Source organism: Triplophysa rosa, linkage group LG10 (genome assembly GCF_024868665.1).
Source record: "Triplophysa rosa linkage group LG10, Trosa_1v2, whole genome shotgun sequence".
In the NCBI taxonomy this organism is placed as follows: Eukaryota; Metazoa; Chordata; class Actinopteri; order Cypriniformes; family Nemacheilidae; genus Triplophysa; species Triplophysa rosa.
Window position 1 is genome coordinate 8,442,897 of NC_079899.1, and position 26,091 is coordinate 8,468,987.

Sequence of the window (26,091 nt, forward strand, 5' to 3'; positions counted from 1 at the left end):
TGGAGCGGATCACTAAACTACAGACTGAAAGAAGGTCAAAAGAATGTTTGATATGTTCATTTGTTACGGGTGGATTAATTCATTAGTTTTTTTCAGAATAGCGCCTAATTTGCAGAGCGCCGAGTTAACCACGCCTACTTATTTACATTCCGCGGAATACATGGAATAGAAAAATCTCTCACGGTTGACATTTTATTCCGCGGTAACGGAATATTCCGTCATTCCGCCCAGCCCTAGCTTCAACAATTTGTAAATCCGTTTCTATGCCACTAGCGGCATCCGCCATTTTCGCTCAACTTGATCTGTAGCGGGCGGCAGCAGAGCGCAGAGGATGATGGGCACGCATGGGTTGATGGGAATTGTAGTTACCGCTTCCCTCAACTCGCTCCATTCGGCTGAAAAAACTACACTTTGCCTGGAAGATCTATCGTCATGCGACCACGATAGTATCGAAAAAAAATGCTATCGCGATACTTCGATATTTACAATACCGTTACATCCCTACTACAGACCCAAGATAAAGACAATTTATTTTACATTTCAGAAAAAAATGAAATAAAGCAATGTTAGTTTCATAAACAGAAACAGACAAGAATAAAGTTGAAGTATTTTATTGTTATCTTAGACTATTGTTATAACTTAGTTATATTTTATTATTTGTACTTCTTTTCATTCAGAGTTTTTCAATTTAAGAGTTGTTTGGGAAAGAGAAGATTCTGTAATTTAATGCAGCTTGGAGAACTGCATTTAGGGAAATTGTAATGTTCAATAATTTATGTAATGAAAATAAAAAAAATGTGCATTGAAGAAAAGTGAATATGGTTTTATATACAGTATACTGTCAATTATAGTGTGTGGATAGAAAATCGGAATCGGCAGGTTTCACTTATAATAAAATCGGAAACCGGAATCGGCAAAGGCAATTGCAATCAGTGCATCTCTAATTTCAACTTGTTTCAAAGCAAGAAAATTGATAAACAAGTGTTGTTTTTTAACCCTTGTGTGGTGTTCGAATGTAAGGGACCCATTTGCTTACTAAAAATGTATGCGTTTCATTATTCAATTTAAAACATTTTTTAATTTTTGCAATAAATGACAAATATTAACCATATCTGTTGTTACTTGTAACTGAGTAAATGCATATTTTTCTAGCTTTTTACATAAATATTTACATACTGTACATTTTTATGTAGGTCCACTATACCCATGAGCACTGGCTATGTAACTAAAACATGATCACCATACCAGGGCTAGAGCAATAATAAACCCTGCTAAAAAGACCAACACATGTTCTGTTTTAGATAATAATATGGTTTGTCTCCATCCGACTAACCACACACAACTGACTTACATTTTTGACACTGTATCGCAACTTCGCTAACCAAATTGTGAGAAAGTATCTCTGTGTGCACATTGAAAGTGAAAATGTTGCAATATGTTTTTAATGATTCGTATGAAAGAGACAGGTTTTATAACTGTGTCCTATCACATCTGGTTTGAACACAATAGCACAATAGTTTAATTGCAATAGTTAAATAGCAGAAGGAGCAACTTTATCGACCAGCTTTGTCAAACCAAGTTTTGTAGATGAACAGCAACTAACTGGACTAGTATATTGTAAACCAGCATGAACCAGCACAGACATATCAGCCATTGGTCGGGGCCACTTGCTAGTATTGGGCTGGATCCCATTTTACTATCAGAACTGCCTAAATTCTTTGTGGCATAGATTCAGCAAGGTGCTAGACACATTCCTCGGGGACAATTATCCATATTGACTTATTAGTGTATCAAGCAGTTGCTGCAGATTTGTAGACTGCACATTCATAATGCAAACCCAGCAAACACAAAACATTCCCATAACATTAGTTTTTGGTTCCCATTTTGGTTCACTTGGTACTAAGGGGCTGCTTAGATCCTCTTGAGCATTGCTGCTAAACTGTTTTTGGTATGGAAAGTATATACTTTTAGTGAGTAGCAAAACATACGGAAGTGATATGGCGATATGGAAGTGACTGTTGTTGCCTAGAAGACATTAAAATACATTGCATTTAAGTATTTATTTATTCATTATTTTTATGTAATTTTAACTGTATAATTACATTATTTTATGCAGCATAGTGTCAATACACTCCTCCCTCTCGCGGTGAGTTTTAGGTATACGCCCTTTTCACAATGACGTCACTTAACTTCCGCCTTTTTGCAAAGCAGTGTATCATAACATCCGTCTTGCAACAAACAAGAAGAACAAGAAGAAGAACTTCCGTTTTGCCGTCGCGCTGGAATTTAACAACAGTGAGAAAAAAAACTGACAGAACACGCATTCAAGTACTTATCCTAGCACCTTCGCTAACACAAAAAGAAAACAAAACACTTATCTTCATAATCAAACAGGTACTGTTCAACGAAGAATTTGTATCCTTTCTCTAGCTTTGATCTTGTCGTTGGCGAAAATTTGTCTGTAAGACGTTGTATATCATCTAGACGTATTTGTGGCAGATGTGCAAGCCACTTGGTTATGGAGCCAGAACTATGACAAAACAATCTGAATTTGAATTTCGTAAATCTGAATTATTGACAAGTGTTTTTTAACAAAACTGAATATTATATGGGAGTTAAAATAGTTTTGAATTAGATTTTGATTTCGAATTTGAATTTTTTTTACTTGAATATTGAACATTTGAAATTTAACACAATTGCTTTTTTTAAGTCAGAGTTTTATAGGCATGCATTTTCAAACAACATATTTTTTGCTCTGAATTCTTAGATTGAAAATATCCAGTTTTTTTTAAATACAGCCTCACGTTTTCAAGATGAAGAAGAAATTCGGAACATCAAATTCAATTTTCTAAAATTCAAAACGCAGAAATTCAGATCGTACAGAAAGTAGGTCAGAGGTCGTCCACAGGGAAGAGTAGAAGATCTCGGAAAAGTAAAACGGAGCGCTTTGGCCACAATGGCCAGTTATTTGTTCTTATTATCCAATCAAACTCCAAACATGCTGTTTTGGAGAGTGGAACTTCTTACATTGCAATAAAAAGGATTTACATTTTTCAAATTGCGACCACGCCCACAAGACTACACGGGTTGATCGTTTGTTGTTGCTGCAGCATAGCCAAGCTCATACCGCTGCAATCTTAGGCAGCTGCCCGGGATGTGTGCGCTCACTGCCTGCGTTTTTGCCTGCTGCCTCCACTGTTTGCGCTCACTCCCAGCGTTTGCTGTTGGTGCTTTTACCCACAGTGTGCTTAGTGCACGCTCGCTGCTAGCTGCCCCACTATGCGCGCTGGCTTCGAGCGTTTGTGGGTGCATATACATTTAATATATTAGACATGTATACAATTTTTATAAAGAACGTTTGTGGGTCTTGCAAAGTCAATGACATACGTGGCACGCTGCAATAAAAGTTATGTATAACATTTAATGCTACAATAGAGTAGCATTGCAGCCAGCATGCCAGTCGTAAACATTAATCATGTTTAATCAAATCTTATTTTCACTATATTATGAATGGAATTTGATCATAATGGCTGACAATGCCCCAGTTGTGCTCAGTAGTTGTTCATATTGGGTAGATATGTGTTCACAGCTAAAGACTGAACACAGACAAACAATGAGATAGAGAAATGAGGAGAAAAATATAAAAGCTATTGTTGTGTTATTTCTATGTACATTTTTTAAATGTCAAAGACTGCAGTTTTAAAGTACTTTTATTCATTTATTTATATGAAGTACAAGTAGCAATGAGGTACAACTAAAACAAAAAGATTTTCATTTAGCAAACGAACACACCTCCATCTTAAGCTAAATATAGCCTACTTTTTCAACGCAAAATAAAAAAGCTATCAGTTTATGCGTTTTAGTGAATACAGTCTAAATGAAATAAAAATAAACACATTTTCTATCTACTATAGTAGCCTGCAAAACGAACGCAGCAAAATGCACCTGGATATTAAGGTATGGCGTTTTCAGTCATATATTACTCAACATATTATTCATAGTGAAATATATATCCACAACAAACTTACATTATATCCTGAGGAATAAATGCTCTCTTGTTATCATTATCAAAATGTTTAATCTGCATGAAACAGAAAGTGCATAACCATACAAAAACACGAACATCATGGTTGCTTTACTGACAAAACGGGAATATAACATAGATCGATAGATTTGTTGGTTCAGCAGAACGTCCAGTCGTTGAATGTGTGGTGTAGTGGTCTGGCACAGCAGTTAGGTGTGTGCTCCTTTCTGACTGACAAAGACTGGAATCGGCTCTAGTCATAAGAAAAAGTCTTTACGTGTGTTGTGTCCAGATTGTTTCAGCTGGTCGTTAAATGTGTCCTGGATCAAAGTTATAGCATTTCAATACTATTACACACTATTTTTTTATTACAAAAGTTATTATTTCAGTCTGTAGCTTACATAGTTTATTCATTTTCTCTCTATTGTAAGCATTAAATGTTATACATAACTTTTATTGCAGCGTGCCACGTACTTCATTAAGCGGGTTTCCATCACTCTGGTTTTATTCGCATTTTGAAGTTTCTCATCAGAAACGAGTGATGGAAACGCCAAATTTCGAATTAAAAACCCTTAATTCGCAAAAAGTGTTTACGCTCGCTTGAGGTGGTTTTTCAGTTTTGCGAAAAAGGGTTAATGCGAATAATGGGAGATGGAAACGCATTTGCCGAATAAATTCCCAAAATGCCACGTAACTGCACTATGAGACGGCGTAACCTGACTAACCAGAGAACTGATCTTGTTACACAGCATCAGAAATGTTGTTACGGTCATTCTTAAATGCCTGAGCAAAGTCGTCAAAGTATTCTGTAATTGCCTCTTAGAACTGTCACGACTGTTTCCCAAACAGCAGACATCCACAAAAGCACCGCATTTATTGTGTTTCGTAATCGTCTGCTTGCGCAAGTATTATTCTATATGAAAATCATTATATTCAGTGGCTTCTCTTACTTTTCTTACTGATATTTAGTGGCAGTTTATTAGGAAGTGACGGTTGACTATTTGGATGGAAACGGTGCTTATTCGAAAATGTTTTATGCGATATTCCAATTTTGCGCATAAGCTAAATTCGCTAATTTGAAAAATGTAAATCCTTTTTATTGCAATGTAAGAAGTTCCACTCTCCAAAACAGCATGTTTGGAGTTTGATTGGATAATAAGAACAAATAACTGGCCATTGTGGCCAAAGCGCTCCGTTTGACTTTTCCGAGATCTTCTACTCTTCCCTGTGGACGACCTCTGACCTACTTTCTGTACGATCTGAATTTCTGCGTTTTGAATTTTAGAAAATTGAATTTGATGTTCCAAATTTCTTCTTCATCTTGAAAACGTGAGGCTGTATTAAAAAAAAACTGGATATTTGCAATCTAAGAATTCAGAGCAAAAAATATGTTGTTTGAAAATGCATGCCTATAAAACTCTGTCTTAAAGAGTACATTCCTCAATATTTTTAAGGGCTTATTTTGGTTTATGGAGTGTCCGACAACAAGTTTATGTACATACATGATGTAAAAATACTATTATTTCGTAATAATAAGCAGTTTTTATTACCTTACTTCTTGACTGACTCTCAAATGATTCGTTCCGCGATTCATCTGTGTAATCTCCGCCTTTCCGCCAGCGTAGTCTGATCTGATTGGTCAGATAGTGTAGTCTGCTGTGATTGGTCAGATGGTTTAGTCTGCTGTGATTGGTCAAACGCGTTCAGCATGTGTCTCAAATGGACCTCCTATCATTACTTCTGTATTACGGTTTGCAGGTGGTTGGATATTAACAGTGTATAGAGAGAGATGGTGTCGATTTTACCTTACCAGTTCGAGCCCGAGTCTGACGAATCATTCTTTAATCCTTATACAGATGCCAGTAAGAAAAAGGACTGTTTTAGACACTTCTCTTGTAACAGTTAGTTATCATGGCATACAGTGTACGGTGTTCGTATCTTCAGATGTTATTATAACTATAGTACACCACGCAGTTCTTGAAATAAAGACTTTGTGAGTTAATATGGTTGAACACTTACATAAGCGCAACGAGTTTATAGCTAACGTTAGGTAAACAAACAGTAACAACCCCAAAAATAACGGTAACGTTAGCTAAACACAGACATGAGATAACGTCACACAAATTTAATTTTAAGTAAAGACAAAAATAAAGAGTCACACTTACAGGTTGTGATTCGGTGGAGCTTACAGGTCCAAATAAAGTTGGTATTGCAACATCTTTTAAGGAAAGACGTTTAATGTATCCTGCAGTAAAGGCGCCAAGATTGATGAAGCAATCTTCGGTAAAATGACGCGCGCAAAGTAAAACGTTCGGTTTATACTCCTTTGGTGTCGTTTGAAAAATAAATAGTAACCATTTTTTCCTCAGAAGTTCTTCCTTTGGTAGTGAAAATAAGACTGACTTAGTTTCACTACATAGAACACAGCTTCTCTTAGACATGATGCACACGTCACGAACGAGCTAGTACAGTGTTTGGGGAGGAGAGAGTTAAGTTTTCGCAGTCAGTCCTAGGCGGGGATTATTTCTAGTGACGTAGATACATTGTGGTTAAAGATTCGGACAGGTCATGACTTGTTCGTGTGATTCAGAGTCGATTACCTTTTTTATAAGCTAATAACTTTGTTATTCGTTCACCTTCGGATTTACAACTTGGCAGATTGCTTACATTCAAACACGGCAAAATTAAACACTTCATGAAATGTATTTTTTATGATCTCGAGGAATGTACTCTTTAAAAAAAGCAATTGTATTAAATTTCAAATGTTCAATATTCAAGTAAAAAAATTCAAATTCGAAATCAAAATCTAATTCAAAACTATTTTAACTCCCATATAATATTCAGTTTTGTTAAAAAACACTTGTCAATAATTCAGATTTACGAAATTCAAATTAAGATTGTTTTGTCATATTTCTGGCTCCATACTTGGTAAACTCCATTCTGAGGCGCTAGCGGAAGTAACTTCTTCTTGAGTTTTACTGGCGGTTGGCAAATCAGCTTATAGGTGCATTACCGCCACCTTATGAACTGGACTGCTAGCGGAAGTAATGATACACTGCTTCGCGGCAGAACGGAAGATGCGTGACGTCATGTGAAAAGGGCGTATTATCAGCCGTTTGAGAATTCAGGGATCTGCACTTCAAATCTTCACAGAGAATAGTAGACCATCCGGGTTCTTTGAGAATACTCATTTTAATTTTGAATACTGTTTGTATTTAGGATGAATAGTGTATGAATTGGGACGCAGGGCATGTATACTGTACATTGAGTTGCTGCCACATGTTTGATTGTGTAATTAATAGGGCTGTGCAAAAATATAGATACATGTAACTATCGCAAAAAAAAAAAAATTCGATAGTGTATCGATAGTGATACCTCTATTATCGATAATTTTTTTTTTAATCATGTCATATAAATACGGCCAAAAGTAAGTGGAAGCGAGCATGGCGAAAAATATAAGAACGCTTCGAGCTCTCAGAGCTGTGGGTGTGCTTTGGTTTTCAAAATAAGTAATGGAGTTATGAGTTATATAAAATAATGCTGTTTGTAGGCTTCGCAAGTCATGACACAAGTCACTTGGCTACTGCAGTGCATTAGACAAAAAGTTTATTAAGAAAAGTAACAATGACATTTATTGTGCTTTCACGGATGTGACACCAGCGCATTTACAGCACGGATGAAGCAGGGGTTTTATTCTGCCGATGTTCATTGTTTTAACTGTAATGCACCACAACAGCCAAGTGACTTGCATGACCCACCTTATTCCCCTGTGCTACCCACTTGAGGGGCGCAATCCACAGTTTGGGAACCCAAACCTCTGATCTAAACATTTCTTTTTACACTACAGTACTGAAAATTTGTATCATCTTTGCATTAAGACAATAATTATAAGAACGCGGAACATGCGTACATGCCATGAATATGTCGTATGTGAATATGAATATGCAACACATCTTGATTGTTTTTGAAAAGGCTTCATTGTTTTTATCAAAATGTGTTATTTTATACAGAACAGAACAGTAACCCTAACATGTACTTGGAATGATTTGTGACCCTGCTACCTCTTTTAAAGTTATGCAACCCTTTATATGTAAATGCTGTTTTGAATTTAAAGTGGATGAGAGATTACATGTCTAATTTTGAAAGTTGAGAATATCTGTTCAAGCATCATCAGAGCTGCTTGGCAGAGAAATTTATCCGCAGCCATCCTCAGATTTGTAACGCACAGCTCTGACTTATACCCCATATCTTATCCAGGCATTAAGCCATCTTCTGTCAGCGTTATGGGACTGCGAAATAGAGTTATTAAAAGTAGTAGCAAAGCAACTATAACTTTAATAGAGCGCTATTTTACCGTAAATGAACAACGTGTACACTCCCATGGTTCAATACAACAGCGGGGCTGCTGGAGGTGTTATGCATGAAATCGTAAACAAGCAAGCCAAAGCAAATCCTTCAAACCCAATCCATTTACCAATCGTACTTTCAGACACCACGAGATGTTAAATTATTATTCCTCACCACAAGGTTTAGCACCAACCAAAGCAGTTATCTGCAACACTTGCGCTTTATATTCACAACTGTTAAATCAATACGCCCACTTAAAAACGTTTAAGTTACGAAGAATTACGCATTTTGTGACGGTCGATTAAATCGTGTTCTTGTTATGTAAATTAAAATAGTTCAATGGAGACGATGTGCGCAGAACAATAGTACGGCTTACCTTTGCAACACCTCTGGTGATTCGCGTCCGTTTAGATGCTTCTGTCTGTACGTCTGCATCAGCACCACAACACACGGGGAGCGCCCATCTGTTTAGGGACCATGTGTAATGTGACACCCCATCAACAGAGGCGAAAACTAAGGTCGGAAACTTGCTTTTATTTGTTTTTACACGTATCACAGATGTATACTCGTTGACAGGGAGGCCATATATCTCAATACCTTTGTACTGAAGCATGGTTTATTAACGTGCACGTATACCAACAGAATAAGTGTTGTTTTGCACTGACATCTAATGGTGGGAAAGTGTAAGTGCGCGCTTTTTTATCCAGATTATTAAATCAAGATGAAAAATGTAATCCAACAACATACAAATAAAACCATACACACAAAACCATTAAATAACAACATAAAGGAAACAGTAAACACCTGCCGTCTAAATATTTATTATGCACATACGTTTGTATCTTCGATGTGTTATTTTTATGGGCTGTTGTACTGTCTCCAAACCAACAGGCGGTGCTAAACCCCTCACAGATGTAGAAAACAATGCGCACTGTCAGACTTATCAAATAAAAGACATGCCTTTGGTGAATGAATTATATGTGGTTGCTGATGAAACTGTAGTATGAGTAAGGAATGCTCATTGCGGTACTGATACAGCAACTCGTCTGATCTAGCCGCGTGTCAGGTAATAACATCCTTTTATCAGCGATATTCTATATAGTCTTTATATTGTTTATATTATTTATCACGAAACCTGTCCAAAAATCGATTAGTATTCAAAATTGTTTTATTTTATATGCATTAAACATTTGAAAATATTGGATATCATGATGCATGGCTCATGCTTCTCATTACGTGATTTCGCCTTATGTCATACGATCTGTCTGAATTTAAGGGAACCTGGTATGCTGCTATTATAAGATGTTTTGTGTTTATGAGGATAGATGTTTTTACGTGTCAGTTCCCTAATGCCTAAAATTTATAGTTGATGGATTTTTAAAAAATGTATTTATTTGTATTGGAGGCCGTTTACTATAACATTTTGAAACTGCCAGTTTAATGGCAGTTTAAGTTGGCTTAACTACTTGCAACTACTTTTTTTTTAACAGATCAGACTTACAGTTTTCCTACAACAGATCAAAAATTTGGCTTTTTAACTGCCTATTTAAAACTACATAAGACCCGAGCTGATGTCATATTGTTTTTCTTCATAAATGTTGCACAGGCAATGTTGTTCAGGATGGTTAAACTCCGACTACTCAACACAATCGCACCTGCTTACTTCTACACTGCCACTGTGGTGACGTTCGCCCTGCACTTCCTCCTTTTCCTGCCCAGGATTTTCCAAACCCCGGATATGACGATAAGTCCCACCATGCTGATCCACATTGCGGTCCTTCTGTACCTCATGGGAAACGCTCTGGGAAATTACACAATGACTATATGGTTCCCATCTGAAAGTACCAATGAGACAGTTATCCCGGTGTGTTCACCTGACTGCCCAGACAGAATTGATGCCCACTACCTCTTGAATGGTCGCCACTTCTGTAAAGTGTGTAAAAAAGTGATTATGAAACGGGACCACCATTGCTTTTTCACAGGGAATTGCATAGGGAACAGAAACATGCGCTACTTTATTATGTTCAGCGTCTACACGTCCTGTTGTTGTTTGTACTCTTTGGTAATTGGAGTGGCCTATCTTATATTGGAGTACTCCATTTCCTTTGAGAATCCTCTGATGTTCCTCACACTCCTACCCCTCTCCACATGTTACTTCTTCCTTGGTACGTTTGAGTCTTACTTGAGGATTCTGATTTCTTCTGAAAGTTTAGATAAGAATTATTCTTTTTACCCCTCTTTCTAGGTATGATATCAGGTCTCCAGCTCTTTCTGGTTCTAATGCTGTACATCTGGCTGGGTGTCGGGCTAGTGAGTGCCGGCTTCTGCTGTCAACAGTTTCTACTAGTGGCCCGAGGGCAGACCTGGTGTCAGCTCCAAAAAGGCCAATTGTCAGAGAGTCATGGTACCTGGCGTGCCAACCTGAGTGACGTTTTTGGTTCCAGCTGGGCTTTGGGTCTTTTCCTGCCTGTGCAGACTGTTGAGACCGCACCTGGCAACTGGCAGGTCTACCATGACCACAAACATGACTGAAGATCCTCTTGGGTGTATGCCATATCAATGTGTTGATCATAATTTGATGAGTATGGACTAAGGGCTTCAGTTCATTTGGCAGTAGGCTTGTATAAGCCCATGCAAGTGATCCACCTTTCGAGTACATTTCTGTCATCATGGCACAAATTAGGAGGCAGTTATGTCATAAAGATGTGATATCCCCATGTCGATGTCCATCAGCACTGTGCTGAAACTTCATTTCAACCCTAGTAACATCAGAAAAGGCGGCCATTGCTTTGACCAAGATTAAGGGATGGATAAGTGCAAACTGTATTTACAAAACAAAGCAAAGTGCACTTAGTAATCAGGACACTGTTACACAAGTGGCCTACTAAATATGGGTGACTTTAATGAATAGTTTAATTTGACAAACAAGCAAATTTTTACCAATTCAGAACAGTAGTATGTGCTAACAAAAAACACATTTTATACATTTTTATAATCACATATGGAAACTGAAAAATGTAGGAGTGTACTGATACTGTCAAGTTCATTTTTTATGAAAATATTATAATTGATATTGCTAAAACGTCCCAAGTAATTAGATATAGTGCAGGGTCACATTATTCCAGAATAAAAACAGGGTTATAAAACAGCAACCCATGATTAAGCTTCATGTCAGTGTTTTAATTATTGTAAGTGCACGCTTACGTTTGTTCCATTCTCAACCCTGTCTGCTCTGTTTTGAAAACCTATCATCCTTTGACTGCTGTTGAATTGAAAACAATACTTTATCAAAACACCCCAGAGCTTCACAAACACTCACTGACTTGATTGCTTGTGCCGGGTTGGACCCAATGTTGCTTCTTGACCTTCAATCCTCATGGCATAAATTGAACAAGGTGCTTTTGTACATACCGACATGAATGAATCATATAGTTGCTTCCAGTGTAGTTCCTCGACAGGTGCTTTATTGGATTGCAGTCTTTTTTGATAAAAACAATTCGAGATGATTTGAGCTTTTTGAGATGGTGTGTTTTCCTGCATCCATGGATCCATTATTCCCGAACAATTCCTGAAGTTAAAGACAAAGAATGCTGCTAAAGAAGGATGTTATTGGCATAAATAACAAAACAAAAAAACAGTGTTTATTGAAGTCCTTTTGTATTTAAAACAGCACCAGTTATCCCACTTGTGCCTATATTTTTTAGCATCTAGTGGTGGGAATTTTGATTCTTTGTGACTTAAGGTTGTAAACCGATTCATCAAAATGATTTATTTAATTGTTTATTTATTTAGTTTACATTTTTTCCAGTATGTGGCACAACAAGTTTGAGTATACTGTAGTATCTATAGCAAAACCTTTTGCAGTAAATTCTTTATAACTTGAAAATCTAAACTTTTTCCTGCTGATAAACTGAAGGAGATATATGGTATAAAACAACTGTCTTAAAATCTGTCTGTGTACTGTGTGTACAGTTTAGACCTAGTGTTAAAAGGGTTGTTCTGTAAATGTTTAGTCGGTATACCTTATTTTAACACCACATATTGAAAAAAAACAAGGTGACAAAAGTAACAACAAACCCACATAAAATAAATGGTAAAACCAGCATTTTTACAACATACAGTTTTGTTTCACATAGAATTATTGATATGAAGTTCTATGTAATAAAACATACCTACAACCTTATGTTAATTTAAATTATGGTCTGTTTGAATACTCAGTTCTGATTGGCATTTTCACCTGTCTGATCAAAAATTGTGCTGTAAACATCAATAACAGCTTTAACTTGGCAAATGACCACGGTATAAGCAGGATAATCCACAGCTAGCCGTGCATTAAAGGATTTTAATATGCTTCTCGTTAGGTGGTTCTTGGCCTCCACGTTGTGCATTAAAATCCGGCTAGTTGTGCATATCCCTTACTTAATTTTTATTTAATAACCTATTTAAAATGATTAATCCAAAGACAGACATGGTTTTGATTTTAATGCGAATAAAGGGATAGTTCACACAAAATAGAATATTTTGGAGAGTTCAACCTTTTCAGTCAGGATCACTGTCGTCAAATATTTAAATAGCAATATTTAAGGTTGGCGGAATGAAACTGTTCTGGGCAAACTCTCGGGCGGGAGCGCAGAAATACATGTCTCCCCACTTGCGCAGAAATACATGTCTCCCCACTTGGGGAACCAAAACTGTTCATGATGCGTAACAGGATTCAATTAAAATGATCTGACAGATACAGGCATTTCAACTTTTTTTGCAGAACACAAACGGTATTTTGAAGAACGGCTGTGGCCAAACAATTTGGGACCCACTGACTTCCATAGTATGGACACAAAACCACCGAAACATTTCTCAAAATATCTTCTTATGCGTTCCACAGAAGAGTCGTATTCAGGTTGTAAACGGCATGAGGATGAATAAATGATGACAGCATTTTCATTTTTGCGTGAACTATCCCTTTAATTCCTTATTAGCAAAACATGTTTTATTGAAAAGAATATGGACAAACTTTAAAACTAATGTGGAACAGAAACTGCTAACCAGGTCTTAGTGTGAATTTTAACTTGAAAATGACTTTATTTGTGAAGGCACACAAAAAATGAAATGACACATACAGAATACAAAAAAGCATGTCAGTAATGTTAATGATAAACAAGTCCGTTGCGTATTTTTGCTGTAGAAATCCCATTAACTATTATTGTGAATGGATAAATACAATACAATGTGTTCATAGTTGTTTCAAGCAAATACAAACACATACTAGATTACAATACATCTGTACTGGAACATACATACATTTAAAACGCGATAGAATAAAAGGGATCATGAGGACTAGAATCGAGAACTACTGATATAGTGCATTTATTAGCCCACTAGTACCTAGTCATAAAGGTTTAAAAGTAACCCGCGTTCCCAAACATAGTATATAAGCATGCAATGTAATAGATTGCTGTAGGAAAAAGTAGAGATGCACCGATTGCAATTTTCTTTGCCAATTCCGATTTCCGATTTTATTACAAGTGAAACCTGCCGATTCCGATTTTCTATCCACAAACTATAATTGACAGTATACTGTATATAAAACCATATTAACTTTTCTTCAATACACATTTTTTTTATTTTCATTGAATAAATGATTGAACATTACAATTTCCCCAAATTTCCCTAAATGCAGTTCTCCAAGCTGCATTAAATTACAGAATCTTCTCTTTCCCAAACAACTCTTAAATTGAATAACTCTGTGACTGAAAAGAAGTACAAATAATAAAATATAACTAAACATGTCACTTAATTTACCTTTTTCATTTTGTACTCATCTCACAAAAGTCTAATAACAATAATATACTTCAACTTTATTCTCGTCTGTTTCCATTTATGAAACTAACATTGCTTTATTTCATTTTTTCTGAAATGTAAAATAAATAGTCTTATCTTGTGTGTAGGATTAAAAGAAGTGGGTTGATTTTTGCTGCAACTTCAATAAAAAAGTTAAAAAATCTTATGAGTGAATTCTACTCTAAAGATGTATATGTATTTGCAGTTTTTTGTGTTAGTAAAGAACTCAATCAGATATATATCACATATATTGGTTGATTTATTCATTTTTTTATATTTTGGATTTTAAAAAAAAGTAGAATTCGTGTTGAATGTCATTTTACCTAGGTGAAATGACCACAGTTTTAACGTAAGACAAGGAATCAGGTTGAATGGAATTTACGTTTGTTTTACACAGAGTAAACGACTTCAACATGAGTTTAGCATGTGTCAGAGTTTAGCATGATGCTAATAGCATCACTGTTGGCATACATACCCCATGTAGACGGAGCAGCGAGAGATGAACTACAGTGCACCTTTTGTCTGTACAGTACATGATGCGTGTGCACGCGCGTGCAGTCAGCGGATACGAGAGAGCGCGTCAGTCAGCAGAGACTCGCGGTCCGGTGGACCCACATGCGAGTATAAACGAGCCGTGAAAGTCAGGCTGTGCGCGCGCACGTTTACATGTTTACTGACGGCTGTGACGTTCTTGCCCGCATCACGGGAAACAGAAGATCGGCTTGGAATCGGCGAGAGGTGAAACTGACCGGCCGGTCACCGGTCGGGCCGATCATACGAAAAACCGGCCGATTCCGATCTCTTGCCGGTCAATCGGTGCACCTCTAGGAAAAAGTAAAAAAATAAACCTTGGACAACCCAAACTGAAGGCGTGTCACAATCTCTGTTAAAAAAGGAAATAATAAAGTAAACTGACAAGACAAATAATAACCCACTACTTAAAATAAATATGTCCTGACTTACATAAAATATAAAAAAATACAACTTGCAAAGTTTACTGTTTTTTTGCCTTAGTAAGATCAATAGGCTATTAAAAACCATTACTGTTAGAGATGCATTTGAGAACAAAATGTATAACTTTCCTTGTTATTACCTTAAAATAATGTTTAGCACAAATTCTCACACGTTTGCAAATATACACATAATATAAACATAAATCTAAATTTCACATTTTCAATTCAATTAAAAAGCTTTTGCAAGACCCCTTCTCAAATAAAAAAACACTTTTGTAATTTATTACGAGAAAATACCATTGCAATTATAAGGAAGGCTTATTTAACTGGGCTTAGGAGAATACAACATTTAAAGAGACAAAACGTTTTAAACTGTCTATATCATACAACCAACAGCTGTGATATCTGGCTCTACACTTCTTTCCGACTCGACTGCATTGTCCTCACAGTCTCCAGAATTCTGAAGGGTAAGCTGCAATCTGGTCCAGACCTTTGGGTCTCCGCTACATATGGCCTCCAGGAATAGGTCAGTCTGAGCCTGCAGGCTCTGAAGCTGGGCTTGGGAACGTTTGTTTTGTCGGATAAGCTCCTTGGTACGCAACGTGATGCCCAGCAAACCCGACCTATTCAGAATATTGTACGTGTTGCAGAAGCGTTTACGTTTGCTCATGCTTGAAGAAAGGGCCTCTTGGATATTCTCCACATCACTACTCTGTTCTGCTTTGAAACACTTTTGAGGGTATGCGGAGAGGACTGAGTCGGTGCAATGAGAGTTTGGTGAAATTGTGGTATGGGGCTCCTGGGGGTCGGAAAGCCTGGAAAAGGAGTCTTCCACAGCCAGGTCTGCGCCAGGTCTGTGATTGAATTCGCCCCAGGAAGCATCATTGGGGTGTACGTCATAACCTTTAAATGCCTCATTCTGATTCAAACAGTGAAGTGGTTTATCATCATCATGGTGAAGATGCTGATGCCTTCCACTGTGGTTTGATTTCTTATTGATGGTACTGGGACCACAGTCAACAGGAGACACATGTGCAGGGTGTGGAGCGATTTTTGTATATGTGGAAACATACTTTTTGGAATGTTTTTGTTTGCCAGAGCTTTGGGAGGTGCAGTCACTAGTGGACATGACTGGCTGGAGGAAAACCAGCTGGGACTGAGGAACCACGTCTACTGAAGGGTTTAAGCTCCATGGTTTTGATGCAGGGGTCTCACAGTTAGGCTGGAAAGACAAATGTCAATGATCAGTTAAAACAAACAGACAGCTTTCCCTTACGATAGCTTAATAAAAGCTGATCTAAGTAATGCTTAACATCATTAACTTAAAAATGGCATCATTTAAATGACTTTCAAACAAAACTGGAGCTTTAGTTACAAACAAATTATCTAAATATTGCATAAAAAATTTAACTCTGCAGCAGATATAGATTATAGATGTGCCATAAAGTAAACTCAAGAAATGCTACCACAGATGGTAAGAATCATTACTGTATAAGATATGCAATACCTGTTTAAGTACAAGGTTGTTCATTATGATCATGGGAGAGACGCCTGTATGTGAACCAGGAATGAAAGGCACCCGTGGGGCTGTCTGCATGCTATGTGTTGCAGTAGTGGTTGGTACCACATCTTCAAAATCTGTCTGGTCCAAAGCGCTAAAATATCCTGAACTGGCATCTATGGCATTGAAAGTATATAGTACAGTAAATAAATAACTATAGATATTTCATAAATGCAGTAACTTGACTGACACAAGTTATTTTGTTCACAATACAAGAGAAATAACGAGGACTTAAAAATCTATGTTTTAATGGAATGCCTTTTGTAAGTTTGTCAAAAATGCATTAATGTGTTTTAATATTTCAAAATCAAATTGAAATATTAAATTTTACAAAAGACATTTTATTTACATTAATATCTAGGTTTTATATTTATTGCAAAATAAATGCGTTGAGAAAAGGACAAATTAGACAGAATTGCCCCAAAAGCACTGCATTAGTTCGTAATAGATCAGGAAAAAAACAACCACATACACCAGAACAAAGCAAGAAAATAAGGTAAGTGGCAAACCTGAATATTTATCAATGTCACTAGGTGCTTTTCGTTTGTTTCCCATGGTTGATCTTTTGTGACAATCCAGTTTGTTTGATTTCAGTGTGATGTGAAGTCCATGAACTGCCCTGATGCAGCCAGGCAGTGACTGAGAGCAAAACAAAGCCAATGGATTAAATAAATAAAGGGGCGTCTTAACCTCGTAAGGAGAAAGTCCTGTAATATGAGCACATTTATGATTCAGATGAATGAAATGCAGCCAACAGTAAAACTAAAAGAGGTGGTTTTGTACGACCAAAAACAGCTTAACTGCAAATTACCAAATAGAATATACGAAGTATGTGATAGCAAAAGATAAGGCCAATGAATGGAGGTCTTTCACAAGCAACTTGTCTCGTCGTTTCGCATGAAAACAAACCTGAGATCGATGCACATACTGTGCAGAGTAGACGGTATAATTATATTTGAACACTTTAAAACACAACTTCATATTTATCGTAATAAGCTAAAACAGTAGTAGGTTATTTTAAGTAGACCGCTGGTGAATAGCTTTTAAATATTAACAGAGGCTGACTGTCAGAGAACAGCTAAGTTACTGCAGCGCCTGACACACGATGCCAAACACGAGACTCACATAAACACATTTTACATAACCAGAAACGCGTTTTTATTACTTACCAAATTGTTGTTTTCCTCAAACCTGTCCTCTCGGTGTGCGAATTGATGCTAAACACGTAAAATAACCTTATTATTGTGTTGTTGATGAAATTGGATTGCCCAGAGTGCAACGTGAGTTTACAACCGTGGCTCCGCCTATACTGCTGGTCTAAAAGGCTGTTACCACGGGAACCGCATAATCATAGCCTGCTTAAGCATGCAAGATTCGCACTCTATTTGCATATCACGTTCTGATTGGTGCGGAGCTGAACCCTTGCGACTGTAAACGTGACCCTGATATGTTCTGTGAAATATGCACTGGCGTCAAGAAGAGTGAATCTGCAGTGGCACGCGCTTTAGCGTCATCCTCTCCATAACAGAGTTGTAAACGTATAAACCTCACTGTCATCTTCTGCATACCTTTGTTGAATATTGTAAACTTATAAAGCTATAAAATAACAGCCGCAATTATCTTTTTATATGTTATAATATCTTCATGTGTCAAATCGGGCTACTTTTATTGACTTTATATGCTGTATTGGGCCAACCTGTAACCGAAACGTAATATATGCTTAACAAATGCAGTTGTCTAACAATAAAATAAAATAAATTACCAATTCAAACAAATCAATATAAATGCATAACAATATAATAATGAAGTACTATACCACAGAATTGCAGAAAGTATCTCTTTATAAGTTGTACTAAAGTAAACGTTTTGAAAGACCTTTTCTGTATTGCCCAAATCATAACCTGCAACAACTTTCACTAATAAAAACATGCTCACACACACTCATACACACAAATACAACAATGTTTTACAAAATATTTGTTAATAGCAAAAAACAATAAAAACTTTATTAAGGAAGATACTTATTATATAATATTCATACATAGAATATTACAACGTTTTGACCAGCAGACCACTTTTTATACTTTTTTATAAAACACAAAGCCAGTTTTTTGGAAAACTGGTGCATTTGGTAGCCAGCAGCATAAATAATGTTTGTTTATTTCTGGCACTTTCTGGCGGACACAGACCCGAGTCCGCACTGTGGGAAATTCAGTTACTATTGACAAAGTAATAATACAAAACATCAACATTTCCTTAGATGATGATGAATGTCTGTCTTGTTCAGGTTGACTGGCCCTTTAAGAGAAAAGGCTTTTGTCCATTCGCAGTTACACCTCAAAAGTTTTTTTTTCAAGTTTACATGGCTTGCATCAGTATTATTTGTACAAAAGCTTGTGTGAAAATTATGTAGTATTACCACTAGATGTCAGTATCTCCATTTTATTCATTTCACATAATAAAATACTGTAAGAAAAGCTTACCCAGAACTTGTTTATGCTCACCTGTTTATATTATATTCATAGCATTATGCCAATGTGACAAAGTACTCAAATTATTATAAATGGCATGTTAAATTACCAATCTTTGGTAGTTTTGGTTTGTATTTATATTTGGACTGATTGTTTTAAAAATAAATGTAATGGAAATATATTTACATTACTCTAAATAAATAATAAGGAAAACTTGGAAACGGTGTAAACCAATACTATAACTACTATTACAGCTACTATTTCAACTACTACAAACATTATTATATAATAATAATAATAATAATAATATAGGTCCTTTGTGTTTATGTCAGTCATTTTAGGTGTGGTCCTGTGAAAAGCTATTGTCAAGATGCCTCTGCACAACAGGAGCTTCCTGTATAGATCATTAAAAGCTCCCCCATGTGCTGGAGGGAAGCCCCATCACCATAACAACTCTGCTTCTGGGATCTTGGGGGGCAGAGCACTGGCAGTATCCATTAGTGAAAGATAATGATGATGAGGGTCGCACAGTAGGGGACGGATGCACGTGATTGGCTGAGATCACGGTGAGACAACGTTTACCTGCGAGGAGGCTGACACCTGTGAGAAAACATACATTGAGGTCATTGAGCTGTTGATACTCATAAAACAATGCACTCTATGTTCTTGTGTCCCAGTCACCATTTCATAACAAGATTCAAGATTTTTATTCGTCACATACACAGCTAGAGAATATACAACCAATAGTGAAATGTAAGTCAGGTCAGCTCCAAAGACTGTGCAATTATTATAAAATACAAACACAAAATAAAAAATATAAATAATATAAAGATAGAGGTAATATGATAGATAGTAAACTATAATAATATTATCAATTTGGCCCTTGCTAAAGTTGCTCAGATTTTTATTCCTGCCCATTTCTCCTACATCCAACATGTAAATTACGAGAACTGATTGTTTGTTTACCATCTAATCTTCTTGGATTGTTTATTTTTGTAAGTTAACCACCCTGGAATTTACTTATACACATTGCCAAATCGACTTTTTTACATTGCACTTTTGATTATATTTCAATCCATAATATTTTACTTACCTGTCACAATCTTTCACTCTCTGTTTCTCCTTCCTTTTTCTCCCTCTATTTCTTGGTTTCCATCTACAAAATGAAGAGTCACTGAAGTCACTATAATTCAGTTTGTCTGTATGCTCAGTGTAATTGTGTTTTGTGCAACTTATTACCTGTCATGTTTTGTTGTAGGCTTTCTTAGTCTTGGCATCACAATGTAAGAGAAATCATGGAAGAGAGGTGGTGAGAGAAGGCAGAGTTACACAAGCTTTTTATACTTGAACTCTGTTATCTCAGAAATCAATCTTTTGATTCTAACGTGTCATGAGATAGTACAAAGCTCTTTCACAATGCAAAACATAGTTACATAAATGTACTGAATTGACTTTTGTCCTTACCTACATTCACAGGCTTTGTGCTCCACAAAGGTCATGTCCACGTATTCTTGGCCCTGCTCTGCTGGCTTAATCTTTAATAACTGAAAAAATCATAACATTGATATCTGCCTTAATTCCACAGATGACAAAGACAAAACATATGATGTCAACATATGTATGGAAGTAGGATAATCACTGAAAATGTGTTTTGAATGATCAGGATCTTCTGGGCTGCTTTTGAAACAGTAAGCATGTTTGACCAAAGTGAAAATTCTTACTTGCATGGATGTGTTGGAGGTAAGCGTAGGGTGACACTCCAAGTTCTCATCTCCACAGCAACCAGCGCAACGGACCAATGGCACGCAGGCGGGGCTGAAAATGTGCTCCACCTCCCCAGGGTACTCCTGAACTACTTCCACTAGCTTCTCTATAGTGCGGCAGAAGCTTTTCCCCCACACCTCCTGAAACAGCATGACTGTAACACAACAAGAGAAATATGGGAGAGCCAATGAGTTTAGAGAAACTAACAATCACAGTAGTCGTAACATAAATTCAGATAGTAGTGTTTCAGCGGAAGCCTTTCTCTGAGATGCATAAAACCTGCACATATCAAAGCACACGATGAGATTAGCTTTTTGCCGCACTCTCCATGTTCTACGCATAATTAACCAATATTTATGGACCTCATTAGACTGAAACTAAAAGCTTGAGAGTCTAAACCTTCTGTGGATCAAACTTTAAGCGACCAAGAAACAGATTTTAAAATAGAGTATGTGAATATTTGAAGAGTTTGGTTCCAAAATGAGATATCTGCGTTTTTTTTTAATTCAAAAATCATGTTTTTTATTATGTTAACATGTTTTAATTTTGTTTTATTGTGTAAGTTAGCAGTAAATCAAAACAAACCAACTGCAATTTGATATTATTGGAATGCACAATAAAAGAGAGTTATCTCATTTTGGAACCAAACTCTTAATTTTAGGTTTACTGTAGCTACACTGGAATACATATAGTACTGTTAGACTTATTTCTGCTGTGGATTTTTGTTTTGACCCAGACAAACGTTTGAATATTTAGAAAAATTTATATTCAAACCTATGGGAAAGGAAAAAAGAATTCCTGCAATGCCCTATAGGTGTGTTTTCTGTTTCTCATTTATCCGAATTTCTCAAAAGATAATTTCCAGTGGGGGTATACTTAGGCTAAAAAGAAAAGAGAAAGCGACAGCAGAAATAATAAAAAAATTGTAAAAAAGAAGGGGGATTTGGTGAAAAAAATCGAAAGCAGCAATATTTCAGGCACGCAATAACCGCAAAGCAGAGGAATTATTACTATTATACCAATAAATGTTTAATTGCCTGTTTTAATCTCGCTTTGGATTTAATCATCTAAATCATCTATAAATATGTTTTAGCTGCAATTCAAAAAAGGTCAATGCCAAATAATCGCAAATGGAATATAAAAGGACAGCTATTTGTGCAATTGTCGATTGCTGTAATCTGTTCCTATTTCTGTGGATATATTCCCTCAGTATAAATAAACAAAGCAAGTTAACTGTAATGGGTGGTAGGATATTGATGTTTATGATCAGTTTCACGTGCTGATGCTCTTACCTTTAGCTGTGCTGTTTACGCTTACCAAGGGAGAACTCTGCAAGAAAACAATGTAAAAAGACACAGATTAGAATGTGAAGTCATATGGGAGATTTAATTGTTCACATCAGATCAAAATGCTTAGATTTGCAGAATATAAACATTACTCTTTGGAAAACAAACAAATAATCGCAACATTACAGCAATAGAAACTGAATAAACAAAATATTAGATTTACATTAGATGTAAAAAGCAGTGATGCTTTACAAAATGTACAGTTTGACTCAACAGCACTCACTACCGGTGAAATAAAACATGCATGCTTCCTCTCTTGTGGTATTATTTTTACATGACTTTTACCCCTTTGACAAGACTTGTGCCAGGAGAGGGAGCTGAGACATCATATTTCTTTTGCGACTGTCTGTGTGGGATAAAATCCTGTAGTATAAGAATTAGGCATTTATTTTGACATTGGTCCATCTCCATCTGTGGTTATGTTAAAATAACAGCATGGGCCACCATCAGAATCAGTGTGGTTTCAAATCTTTTCCTTTAAGGAAATTGCATGTACTGTTATATTTTGAGAAGATACTGTACATCCACCAACCAATTTATTTTGACGTAAGATACGTCAAAATAAAAAAAATAGATGGAAGATACTTAAAACCCACATAAAAAACAAGTGAGAGCGCAGATATCTTAAATTCCTGTTGTCTCCTCAAGCTTATGCACTTTTCAAAATGAAAAAAAAAGAAACCTTTACACTTTGTGTACACAAGGCAACAGTAAGTTCCCCTTGGCTGTATCCCAAAACCCAGTGAGCTGCCTCGCAGTCTACTGCCTACATGCAGGCACGCACCTGTGGGCAGGTGCTCTCTAAAGCCAGAAATGCAGATGCCAATGCATTGCAAGCATGTGGTCACGATATTCCGGCTACATAGAGGCAGACAACTGTCTGTCTGTGTATCTGTCTGTCTCTATAATGGGAATTTGTGCATGTGAACAAACTGACATGCACTTTAAGGTCTCCTACAATAGGAGACATTAGGTTTAATGTTCTCCAATCACATGGTCCGGAGGATGCGAGACAGGAAGTTTCAAATGAAATAGGAAAGCAAACAAAATGGTAACCAAACAGTTCTGCAGACTTTTGGCTCCTCATAAAAATGTGGAATATGATAGAAGCGGTTCTGGTAAATGTTCTGGCTCCAGGGATGGAAGGTTTTACTGAAATTGCTCTTCTGATGTTCTAATGTGTACGTTTTAGTGGTTGTTATCCTGAAACCTTGAAAATATGACCTTGAAATATCGCAACTGACCAATCAAAATAAAGCGTAATAATTATGTTAAAATTCTTAATTGTTTTAACTCACTTAATGCAGATTTCATTAAAAATGATGACTAAGTATTTCTGTTCTGTGTGATTTCTAAATAGAGAAACACCATATTTAAGGTTAAATTAGTTATAAATCAAACCCACAAGGAATGATTAGCAAAATGACACGGCTCGTGGTGGAAGAACCCAAATGCAGGCAGGCAGTGAAGGGGTTAACAAACACGACTTTATTTCAAACAAAAACAGAAACTAAACTCCCACGAGGGGGTAAACGAAAAGGTAACGAAATAATAAAATGAACAACAGGACCAAGACTAACTAAACACTAAACTAGACATAGACTAAACATAAACTTACTGAGACAGGTGAAAACAGGAACACGGAGAACATAGAGCACATGGAACGTAATGGTTGACATCTAACACGGGTAAACACATCAAACAATCAGTACACAGTACAATCCACAAGCACAAGACAAAGAAACATGAGGGCATTTATAGGCAAGACAAACGAGGGATAATTACACAGGGCAGGTGAGGAACATTAGACAGGAGAGGGAAGCTATACATGAAACGAGAGGGGCGGGGCCAATGACGAGACACGAGAAAACACATAAGATGTCAAAACAAACAACTCATGGCTTTCTCACATAAAACCTAAGGGCTCTGTCCCGATCCTGCCACACGACTAGAAATTCATAAACAAGAAGGTAGGACCGTGACACAAATGGAAAGTAATTTGCAGACTTCATGTGATGAAATACTGTATCATTGAAGAACACTAAACTAAATATCCATCACAAATAAAAAATCTCTATTCATAGAAATGTTATTTTCAAGTAATAGAGCATTGGATCTAAATAAGATTATGTCCACAAGTAAAGTTTGTTATTTGCATTTCTATGTTGTTTTATTTAAGTGTTTTATGTACTGTATTCAAAAAATTAAGTCTATATTTTGTGACAACTGAAACAATTAAAGCTCTGTTGTGTAGTTTTGTGTTATTCGTGGCATGTTCTTAAGCAACAAAAAAGTGAGTAGTTAATCCGACCTATTAGCAATTTTTTCAGCAATTTTTTACTCTAAAATCAATGACCCTTTTCATGTTTAATCTTTTAAATTCAGTTCATGACTCATGATACAGTTTCTACTGCCAAATGTACCTTCTTCTGAGTCATATAAATAGTTCATGTTAGTATCATACAAGACCTGTATCTTATATAAATGTGACAAGAATAAGAGTACTCTTGCTTTTAGTGCTGTAGTACTCGAGTCCGGTTTCGGACTCGAGACGTTTTTTTATGGTCTCGGACTTGTCTTGGACTCGTTGGTATTTGAACTCGGACTTGTTTCGGACTTGGTCATTGGTCTCGCAAATGTTCTAGTCGGTCTCGTCCGAGTCCAGCGATATATGTTTTATTTTCTCCTTCAAAACAAAACATTGATAGAGCAATATTCTTGTGATCCGAAAACTAATGATCCGAAAACTGTTGCCGACTCTCGACTCCAGAACGAGAGCTGCGCGTGCTCATAATTTCTCTTTTCACACAGCAGTTCAGTTCAGTGTGTGCTGTTGTTGTTACTAAATAACTCCGGTATATTGGTTCAAGTCCGCGGGACTGTCATGCACGCCAGAAAGTGAATAACTGAATTAATTTGTGGATAATATTAAGTGTTTACGGGAGACGCTAAACGGGAACGATTCAGCTGAACTGGTTCGACCGGTTCACTAAAAAGAAAGAACCGGTTCGAATGAATGATTCGTCCGAGGCGCGAACCAGCATCAATCATTCATCAGGCACGATGTCAGCGAGCAGCGGCATAATACAGATTGGTTTTACAAACCATAATAAATGTATCGACAGTGCGCTTAAAATGAAACTTTTTGCAACAAAACTTTCCCCGAAACATGTGGGACAACATCCAATTTCGTAAGAAACCTGCAAAGGCATCACAAAGAGAGGTAAGTTAATGCCATGTTTAAGAGTTAGCATTGCATTTGAGTATTTTGAAAGTTTGGAAAGTTAAAGATAAGATTGATCGTATTTTTATTGTCATTGTGATGAACATGTTATTTAAGGATGGGCACCGACGTGCTTATAAACGTGCTTATAAACGAGCCGTGGAGCCACTGCTCTTTCTAGCGGCTCCTCTATCGAACATGCACGTGCACGGGCAGGCGCGCACATGCACGCATGCACACACACGCACAAATGTGTTCATTGCTGCACAACCTTGCTGTTAGGAGGGCTGATAAAAAAAGTTCCTTATAAAAGTAATAAACAGTTACACTTCGGCTTTGTGACTTTAGTGCTATACCTATATAGTAAAAATAAAATGACCTTATTTTATCTGCTTTTTGATCATTACAAACAATAATGAAAATGATTATCATAGAATAGAAGATGTGCTGTCTCTTGCATCACATAAATTATCAATAGTTAAGTATGTGGTCTTGTAGTCATGATTTTTTTCTGTCTCTGTCTTGACTGTCTCAATTGGACTCGGTCTTGACTTGGACTCGAAC

At 36.7% G+C, this 26,091-nt stretch overlaps 4 protein-coding genes across 6 annotated transcripts in view; 1 reads left to right on the forward strand and 3 right to left on the reverse strand.

Moving 5' to 3' along the window:
- The window catches only part of tmem63c (transmembrane protein 63C), a 94,861-nt gene extending 85,882 nt beyond the window's left edge, over positions 1-8,979 (reverse strand). For both annotated transcript variants that reach the window (XM_057343535.1, XM_057343533.1), the window contains exon 1: positions 8,748-8,979. The gene's annotated coding sequence lies outside the window, so the exon portion shown is untranslated. The remainder of the gene's footprint in view (positions 1-8,747) is intronic.
- Positions 8,980-9,274: 295 nt separating this feature from the next.
- zdhhc22 (zinc finger DHHC-type palmitoyltransferase 22) lies at positions 9,275-10,910 on the forward strand. Its single transcript, XM_057344765.1, has 3 exons — positions 9,275-9,437; positions 9,978-10,536; positions 10,617-10,910. The coding sequence occupies exons 2-3, from the start codon at positions 9,981-9,983 to the stop codon at positions 10,901-10,903; spliced, it is 843 nt and encodes a 280-aa protein (XP_057200748.1). The 5' UTR covers positions 9,275-9,437; positions 9,978-9,980; the 3' UTR covers positions 10,904-10,910.
- A 4,622-nt stretch (positions 10,911-15,532) lies between these two features.
- On the reverse strand, positions 15,533-18,096 carry cipca (CLOCK-interacting pacemaker a). Of its 2 annotated transcripts, none has more exons than XM_057344764.1 (4): positions 17,893-18,096; positions 17,233-17,430; positions 16,670-16,839; positions 15,533-16,384 (listed from the first exon to the last, which is right to left on the reverse strand). In XM_057344764.1, exons 2-4 carry the CDS (start codon positions 17,276-17,278, stop codon positions 15,539-15,541), a joined length of 1,062 nt encoding a protein of 353 aa, XP_057200747.1. In that variant the 5' UTR covers positions 17,279-17,430; positions 17,893-18,096; the 3' UTR covers positions 15,533-15,538. The 2 variants fall into 2 exon arrangements, with proteins under 2 accessions (XP_057200747.1, XP_057200746.1); XM_057344763.1 differs by having other exon boundaries at positions 17,233-17,362; positions 17,893-18,095.
- A 548-nt stretch (positions 18,097-18,644) lies between these two features.
- Positions 18,645-26,091, reverse strand: part of pgfb (placental growth factor b) — a 42,565-nt gene continuing 35,118 nt past the window's right edge. Inside the window, exons 2-7 of the mRNA XM_057343455.1 lie at positions 22,251-22,287; positions 20,916-21,112; positions 20,659-20,738; positions 20,434-20,463; positions 20,288-20,350; positions 18,645-19,794 (exon numbers count right to left, since the gene is read on the reverse strand). Of these exons, the coding sequence (XP_057199438.1) occupies positions 19,773-19,794; positions 20,288-20,350; positions 20,434-20,463; positions 20,659-20,738; positions 20,916-21,112; positions 22,251-22,287 (429 nt within the window). The 3' untranslated portion in view covers positions 18,645-19,772. The remainder of the gene's footprint in view (positions 19,795-20,287; positions 20,351-20,433; positions 20,464-20,658; positions 20,739-20,915; positions 21,113-22,250; positions 22,288-26,091) is intronic.